Consider the following 9,511-nt stretch of genomic DNA (forward strand, 5'->3'; position numbering starts at 1 on the left):
CTAAGCTATTTTGGAAATTTTAGTAAAATTACATCGGAGTTATTGATATTATCTTGAGTTTTGCGGGCTTGCTATCCTGTCAAACAGACGAAGATACCTGCATCTCTCAGCATTTCCTCCACTACTAGTTCTGCTTAGGCACCATGTTTTGTAATTGAACACGCTGATTGAGTACATGGCCAGAGGCCGGTACATCTTCCCGTTCAGGTCATGGTTAAAGAAATCCTTCTACAAATCGGAGTCCAATTTCCTCTAACGGATTTTCGTGTCGAAGTTTTTTTCCTTCTGATATAAACATAGCGCTAGCCATCTCCAAGCGAAATAGACTTTGCAAGTTCAGTGTTAGCCACCCAGGATAGCTTCTATTGTTTATCCGTTTTTCACATCGTTGATGTAAATGTGGTTGTAACCCTTCGGTGAGTTTCGTTAGAATCCAAAATGAAAATATTCACTCGGGGCCACGACAGTCTCTTAAGAGAACGGTTTGTGTAAATCTATTGCAATAGCAGGGCATTCTTTCTGTATGAAGTTTAGTGCCAGGTAATTTAAATACGGATATTTTGAACAATTGAAACACTGAAATTAAATTAAGTGGTTTACATCAGCCATGTTGCCTCATTAAGACGTGTTAGATAAGTGAATCCCGTTAACGCTGGATTTTTTTTTAATCATTTTAGGAGATAGAGAGATGGCGTATATTGTGTTAAGTGTAGACAGGTTCAACACTCTTGCTGTCCCGTTCACACAACACCGCTCACTACCATGCTCTCTGGGGCAAAAAATGCCGTGTCACCTGAAATGGATATGCTGTCAGTGCAGTTTTTACGTGACTTAAAATTGTCGTCTGTTTGTATAAGCCGGTTATAGTATAGTGTAAGTGATTACCATTGGGTCATTTCCCCCAAAGTCCTGGTACTTGCTGAAGTCCACGACCATAAAATGAGAATGGAATCGTTCCTTCCGGTGTATATGCTTTCCTTACTAGACAGCCGATGGCAACAGACTTGTTTGATTGAAAACGTTTATGATGCCATAGTCTGGGAAAGTTTCGATCTACTGGCGAGATGTAGCGTCTATGATGAGAGGGAGGCAAGCGGCCTAGATCCGTTATTTAGGACGTAGTCCACATGGCTGTAATGAGAGGTCCAAAGGGGTATAAATCTGAGATTCATTTCTCTGCCAAAAGATTACAGCGATGTATAAGATCTAGACAGGAAATGCCGTGGAAGAAGTGATCTGTAACTAACTTTATCGTAAAGAGACTATAAAACTGGTCTACCTCCACAAATAGTGAACAATGTCTGAACCTCCGCCACACAGACAATATGGACTCCAGTGGCAATTCCTATTGTTCCCAGTTATTTCTACCCGATCAGGCGATCAAGATGAAAGTCACAATAATGTGTGAATGTCTTTATTCTTTAAACGACCATGAAATGAAATGCCGAGATTCTCAACTTTACGGCAGTATTTCAGTCGTATCGTGTAAACAATTTTAGTTGTTTGTCGTTAATTCTACCTTTGTTAATGAGTCGACATATAGATATTGGCATGTACCGTTACGACATTAAAGCGAAGCGCCTATGGTACTGGAGGCCACTTTCGGTTCACCTAAGCAAATGGTGTATTAAGGTTTAAATGTACCATTCCGACATTTCTTACTTACAGTATTAGTTCTTACTCAGCAATGAGTGGAGGACATAAACATTTAACTCCTAAGGAGCCATGAGTAATTCAGGATATGTCAGCCAGTAATTAATAATGATTGTTGTCTTTTCATAGGCTACTGTCGATTCTTCAACTAATGTGATCACTAATTTTATAACCAAGGCCCATGACATTTGTTTTCCTTTTTGTTACAACTTATTGCCTCTTAATATGAAAAGGCATGTGATTTAATAGATTTGGAGTATCACCGTGTACTCCATTACGGAGGAAAACAAACGAATTTAAAAATTAAAATGAGTATTAATTTTGTTTATGTGCTTATCTTGTTTCTTTCTGACGTAAAATCTTAATCCTTTGCTGGCTGTCGTTGCTTACGATCGTAGTTGATATTGATATGTACATGTACATTGTATATATATATGCTCATGCACCATTAATCACGATGAAACCTTCTTACAATGACTTTGCTAAGCTCGTGTTTCAAACTCATGAATCCAGATTATTTAGCTTAGTCTCTATAAAACATGTGCAGTAGATCAGGTTGTATTGTAAACTCCAGATATGTATATACAGACCAGATGTGGCCAACATATGAGACCACCTGGCCTCAGCGAGTAACTCTCATATGTGCATCTCGACATTGCGAATCTCAGGAAAATCCTAAAGGTTCAGTAGATTGGTTTTTGCGAAGAATCTAGACTGTGATCAATTAACCTTGGCTAGCTAGCTAACTGTTGGTTTGCCTCACTCATCATTCAAAAGCTGCCTGGGTGCTATGAAACAGCTGAATCATGCGCTGTTTCGCCTTGATGCCACCACCCCCCTTTTCTACCTTGACCATCCTTAATAAAAATTATCTTTGCATCAAGTGAAGATGTTTATGTTTACATAATTTGCTCTAATCTAAACTTGACAAAGGAGAGACGCTCTGTTTTTAGCAGCTTTTACAAGCACAGCCCCTTTTATCTCAGAGGCTTGACATGCGTCTGAGAGTTAACCTGTATTTCGATGCCAGTGAAAAACACCGCAGGGATAGAACAACATTTACGTAATCGAAGTGAAAACACGCTTTTTAACCGCCAGAGGTTAGTATTTTGTCACGAAAATGTGCCCAGATTAACACGAGACCTGCCTGTAAACATGACGCAACTATGTTGATGCCAGGTATCAATGATGTTCACCGTAAACATATGCTATCTGTCTTGTAGCCTCATAACTGCACCATTCAAGAAGGAACATTTACGTAGAAACTCGTCGGCACTCGACATACCTCCTGGTGTATGGCTCCAGCCGACCCATTGTATCAAGACCACTTATATGACATTTCCTATTTTCTATTGTGGATTTTTGGAAACTGAATGATAGTTGCAGACTGCTCGGTTTTTTTGGACAAAAAAGCACATTCAAGTCCTTATCCTTGATGGGAGGAAGGCCTAGGGCTTGGCCAAACAGGTGTTTATGTATGCGTATTGACGGTCTTCAAAGTATCTTTGTATTTTTGCACAGGTCTCGAACTAAGCGCAGATGTCGGAGGTACTGACCAGTGAGACCATGTATCACGTAGACAACTATAGATGAGACCAACCTTGCTGTTTGAATACAAAGTTACTCTTCTGGTGAGTGCCCTTAGTTACCTTGCTATGCTTTTCTGTTCAGTTTGTCTAAACTTTGGTGTTGTTTAATATCTAAAAAAAGGTTTAGGAATCCCAGGAAGAGTCTGTATCGATTGATGTCCCCGTCTTCAATTTCCTTGTCCATATCCATTAAACTTGCCTGTAAGAAGAAAGATGACAACTTCATGTTAAAACAAAGCTGATCATTAAAGATTACATGTTTTAATGGATAACGTTTTCGCTTGGACCATGTATAACGCTCACCCACATTAATCATTTATCGCAATGTATGCCAATAAACGTTATACGGAATATGTTCACCGAGAACAAGTTCATTGTGTTCTCAAAGCTTTACAACTATAAAGTCATGACACATTTTGTCTGGCATTACCACATTCCTGAAAGGATTGTAATGATAAATTGCGTGTTTAAAATTGTAGACCACACCAATCAGCCATGTCCCTTGCTTTGCGCATGCTCCAAACCGAGTGATTTTGGCTGTAACTCGCAGTGAAGAGCAGACGCATTCATCACTGTCTGTGTAATGCTACAGTTCACCATGGACTCGGGACGGATCATTCATTAAGCTAGACTACAACTAGATTAAAGCCGACCTTTCCGTTTGTACTAATGCATCTAAATGGTCCATGTTATATTGGGAAGGTCTTAGTCTTTCGTTACACATACGGTCTAGCCTACATTTCATTCCATGTTACTGTCCGATAGTACAAACTGTTAATTGAACGACAAGATGGTAAAACCATACTATCGCTCAGCCAAATTGGAATCGGTCTTCCGAGTAAAAACTACAATCACAGACGATACAGGCTGTGAGTTGGAGAAAAAATGGCTTACATGATGAAGACCGCAGTTATCAATTTTATTTTAATTTTAACATTATTTTATCACATCGTAGTTATTGATATTTCTGTTGTTTATATTATTTTGCTCACACATGTATTTGGCAACACTTCAAGTAGCATTGCCTCAACGTGTTACGCTTGTCTTCGCTGGCGTTTGCATTTGACTTTTTTAAATACTTTTTATTAAGCGAAACCTTTTCTGCATTGCCTGTCGTAACATCTCCGCAAGTCAATCCTTGGATTTGAAACTAACCGGTTTATAACCTCCTTGTCTACAGTTAACAAAAGTATGAATACTGAGATATTTGAATACATCAACATCTTCTTGAACAGTACAGAAGAATCTACAATTTGTGTGTATGTATGTATGTATGCTTGATGTTTAACGTCGTACTTAGCAATTTTTCAGCCATATGACAACGAGGGGTCATTGGGTGTGTGTGCATACATTGTGTCTTCTTGTGGCAGGGCTAGTCCATGCCGTCAAAGTATCATGTCGAAGAAACCCCACCTAGTCACATTTTACTGACACCCTGCCAATCAGTCATGTGTCCTTTCTCTAAAATCTCACTGTGGAGCGTCAAACGAGGCAGCAGCATGTACTTTTGGTACGACTCGGCCCGGATTTGATCCCTGGATCTCCCGATTTCGAGGCACATGCTCTAACCATTAGGCCAGCGAAACCGTTTGATAGTTTAACATTACGTGCGCATTGGCCAGCTGATAAAGTTTTCCCACAATAATGTTCAACATCGTGTGAAAAAGTCGAGAAATCGATCTTCAATATGCCCACTTTTTCCTGACGTTTTTATGGAAAGATGCATATTTGTTATTGTTACGCCATGTAAAGAATGGAGCTTTAAATTTTAACACATTGTCAAGATAATTTAGACACTGTGATTTCAACCTAAAGAAATCAGTTTTATTCCCTATAATAAGGTAGTTTTAAAGAGAACAAGTTCTTTTAAGATTAACTTGAAAATGCATTATAAATTGATTTAACATGATTTATGTAGTGATTATTTGTTTTACCATTATGAAATTATTCAAACATCAATTATCGTGATTACCACTTTAGCACGGTAAAATCATAATAAAATACCGCCAATGTATAAGTGATATATTCTTGAGTAGGGCGTAAAACAACAATCAAATCAAATCATAATAAAATAGACATTACGTATATACATTTATATTACCGAGAGAAACGACTTGTTCGGTGCTCAGTTATATTTTTCTCGCCCTCAAGTTATATTTGTGTTGATATACATTTCTTTTTCAAAAGCGGTGTCCTTTCCTTAGTTTTATACTGGTTCAGCGTTGGTCGCAAGTCGGTTTCTCGCCAAGGACGTCGCACAGCTTGGGTGGCCTAATGGTTAAAGCGTCCGCCTCGTCGGGAGACCACAGTATCAAACCCGGTGCCCAGTTATATTTTCTCGGATTCAAGTTGTATTTGTGTCGATGTGAAAAATATTTTAATCAATACATATGTTTTTAAAATAACTGGTATCTTTTCCTTCGTTTTACACTGATTCAGCCAATGACGTCGCACCGCTTTGGTGGCCTAATGCTTAGAGCATCAGCCTCGTCGGGAGACCTCGGGATCAAACCAGAAGTCTGCCAGCAACCTGCGGATGGTCGTGGATTTCACCCTGGGTCTGCCCGGTTTCCACCCACCATAATGCTGACCGCCGTCGTATAAGTGAAATATTCTTGAGTACGGAGTAAAACACCAATCAAATAAATAAATAAATAAATTTAAACTGGCACTTGTTGCTGCATCGTTTGCGCTCAGCAGTGAGAGGTTAGAGCAAGGAAACAGGACTGGTTGACCCAGTGTCAGTATAATGTGAGGTGTCTTCGGCATGGTACTTCAGTGGCAGCAGCACTTTGTGACATGCTCTCGCCCTGCCAAAAGAAGACACAATATATGTACACACAAGTAATGACTGCTCGTTGCTTCGTTTTTCTCTGTTATGTACGACGTTAAATTCCAAGAATACATACAAGCCAAGGACTTCGTAGGCTGGTGTCCAGCTCTCGCTAACTCACCTGAGATGAAGAACTGTTGCTCCGGGCAACACGGTTTGCCCTACCTGTAAATCTGGCGGCCGTCGAGTGTAGAAGTGATGATGTATTAACAAATCATTAAACAGAAATGAAATAAATAATTAATTTTCACACATTTACTATTCCCCTGAAAGGCATACACGACCAGCCTTTACTACTATAGATGTAGTTAATATTTAATTCATGGTCATTCAATTGAGGTTTCTGCTACTGTGGACTGTGACGTGAAACTTCACAAAATTGACAATTCTTTCTCTTTGTTTCAGACTAAAATCTCCAAAGGAAATGGTGACCATGCTGCTAAGAGGGCTTGCCTCGCTTTCACATCAGAGTACGCCCCGTATCGGCCTACACGGTAATTCCAGCTATGAGCTGCTAAATGGTTCCGATTATTCCCCTGGATCCGACTGGCTATGGCCGTGCAATGTGAGCATGTATGACTGCAATGATACAGTTTTCAACGGTACAGATGGAAACAAAACTTTCCCAGTCGAGCCGCCCTTTCCACTATGGGCTACCGTTATTTTCGGGGTTTTGGCTGGAATCGTCAGCCTCGTGACGATTTTAGGAAATTTAATGGTGGTGATATCATTTTTCCTGGAACGAGCCATACGCCAGCCTACCAACTACTTCATTGCGTCTCTTGCCGTTTCGGATTTACTGATAGGTACTTTCTCTATGCCTTTGTTTACTGCCTATGTGCTTCTCGGATACTGGCCGTTTGGCCCATGGATATGTGATTTGTGGCTCTCCCTTGACTGGACTGTTTGTTTAGCTTCGCAATATACTGTGTTTTCCATCACAGCAGATCGTTTCTGCTCCGTGAGGATTCCGGCCAAGTACCGTAACTGGAGATCTGAGCGCAAGGTTCGGGTGATAGTGGCGGTGATATGGACCATTCCGACCTCAGTATTCTTCACTACTATCATTGGCTGGCAGTTCTTTGTGGGCCGAAGATCCCTTCTGGATACGGAGTGTGATGTTCAGTTTATGAGCAATCCCTTGTTTATGTTGTTTTTAACCATCGGCTATTTCTGGATAACGCTAGTCGTTATGTGTGTGCTTTATGCTTGTATTTATAAAGTAGCTCTCGATCTTCAAAGGAAGTCCGAAGCTAAGCAAAAGAAAATGAACAATGCTATTGGGATGATGTCTCAGCACCTCCGTCTTGGCCTGACACTGGCTCGTGCTACTACACTGCAGCAAACTGACTCTACCAACCGCCAATCGGATGCCGTCAACAACGGTAGCCCGGCGCAGCAAGGCGTCACTACCACCAGTTTTACAAGTAACAAGAACACTGGTGATCGCGATGAAGACAGGTCAAGTAGCCCTGCCTTCCCTTCCGATGAGGAGAACAGTAGTCAATCGTCAGCCATCCCCAAGAAGCCACATCACCATCATGAGCACCACCACAAACATCCCGCGAGCAAACACAAGAAAAACCGGTCTAGTAAAGCTCGCTGTGACTGTGATGAGATGAAATCATTGGTTCCTAAAAAGTCCAGCTCTGTTGGCGTTACAAAACTGGGAATCATTAAACCAGAGGTTAAAACAGTAGAGACGTCTAAAAAACCCGTGGAAATTGTGAAAGGGCCTTTACCATCACCAACCCCTCCTCCACCGCCACCAAGATATGAAGAAATTATGTCTAAAAACGTTACGTTTCAAGATGAAACGGGCTTACTAGAAACTGATTTGGATTCAGTAGCGAACGAAGAAAAGAAAGCCGATAAAGGAGTTGAAAATTCAAATCACAAACCATCAAATAGAAATATGCAAGACCTAATAAGTTTTAAAGAAAACAATCTTGGAGACAAAAATGTCAAAAATACCCAGACACCGCCTGATACCACATCGGTACCTGTTCAAAATACGGTTATACGGGGGTCGAAGTACATAGACCCGGAGAGTATGAGACTTCTTACTTCAGAGAATGTCCGTCTTTTGGGTGATTCCTCCGCTCAGTTCATCGAGGATATAAAAATGAATCCCGAAGAAGAAGAGGAAGAAGTATATAACTCAACCAACTCTTCTCCAATCTGGCAAAAGCGTCCATGTTTCACACGCTTTGATACGTCTCCAGGACGCACGATTAAGTCGGATTGCTCAAATATGAGTCAAACGACAGTGGAAGTAAATGTGGACAAACCGAGTACAAGTTCTGAAAGTGCTCGACCCGTGTCAATGGCCAGTGTCCAGCTAGATGTGCTGGAGGACGAGGAAAGTAACCGTGAATGTGCTCAAATTACTCACATGCCTAACATCAAACCCCCAAGCGTGGTGGAGAACAGTCTGGAGCGGACACCCTCCAAAAGAAGCAGGCTGGGGAGCCCCTTAAAAAATTTGGTTAAGACGGTCAGTGCTAAAAAAGTCAAGAGACGCTCCCGTAGAGAGAAAACAAAGGCAAAATCGAAGTCGGAAAACCGTGCAAGGAAGGCCCTGCGAACAATTACGTTTATTCTTGGAGCATTTCTCCTCTGTTGGACCCCATACCATGTCTTTATATTAGTCACAGGCTTCTGTAACGAGTGCAACATAAGTAATCTGTACAACATTTGCTATTGGCTATGCTATATGAACAGTCCCATCAACCCTTTTTGTTATGCCTTTGCTAATGCACAGTTTAAACGGACGTTCCTAAGGATCTTGCGACTAGATTGGCACAGAACGTAGCAAGAGCAAAGATTTCTAGCTATCGAGAGACTGTTCAGATGTCTCGCTGTTTTACTGTTTTGTGTAGAGATTTGGTAAAAGTGCTGTATAAATGTATGCATCGTGACTGCTTTGAACTTGTCTCTATGTGTACATAAGAATTTAGAGGTTTGTTATGACGTCATCTGTCCTAATCAAAGGAAGACAACGGGTTAGGCTAATGCTGTTGATTTATAGAAAGACGACATTAGTTTGGATACTGACAGCGTTTGTTTTGGGTTTCCAAAAGATAAAAAAGGTCCTTGATTATTGATTAAACATTATACTTTGACCAAAGTGGTTCAGTTTGAAATTGTTTTCCTTGTTAATAGTTTTTAAATCATTAAGGTTTCAAGGAATAGTTCGAATTTTGCCTGCTTTTTTGCTGAAGAAATGATTGATTTATATGACAGCAACATTAAGCATGACTAGCGTCATTAATCTTCTTTTGGTCCTGACACCATTATTACCAAAGTTTTTGGGTTCAACGTGATTGACGTCATTAATCTTGAGGTCGTGGTGACGTTATTATTCCCGGAAGTTCGCCAATTCCACACGATTGACGTCATCCATGCGGGCAGTGCATCCAGCTTCTGGTGAATT

At 40.7% G+C, this 9,511-nt stretch overlaps 1 protein-coding gene across 1 annotated transcript; it reads left to right on the forward strand.

Moving 5' to 3' along the window:
• The first annotated feature begins 3,180 nt into the window (after positions 1-3,180).
• Positions 3,181-9,210, forward strand: LOC135461321 (muscarinic acetylcholine receptor M2-like). The gene is made up of 2 exons (XM_064738350.1): positions 3,181-3,284; positions 6,481-9,210. Exon 2 carries the CDS (start codon positions 6,500-6,502, stop codon positions 8,888-8,890), a length of 2,391 nt encoding a protein of 796 aa, XP_064594420.1. The 5' UTR covers positions 3,181-3,284; positions 6,481-6,499; the 3' UTR covers positions 8,891-9,210.
• Positions 9,211-9,511: the final 301 nt, after the last annotated feature.

This window comes from Liolophura sinensis, chromosome 1 (genome assembly GCF_032854445.1).
Source record: "Liolophura sinensis isolate JHLJ2023 chromosome 1, CUHK_Ljap_v2, whole genome shotgun sequence".
Lineage (NCBI taxonomy): Eukaryota > Metazoa > Mollusca > Polyplacophora > Chitonida > Chitonidae > Liolophura > Liolophura sinensis.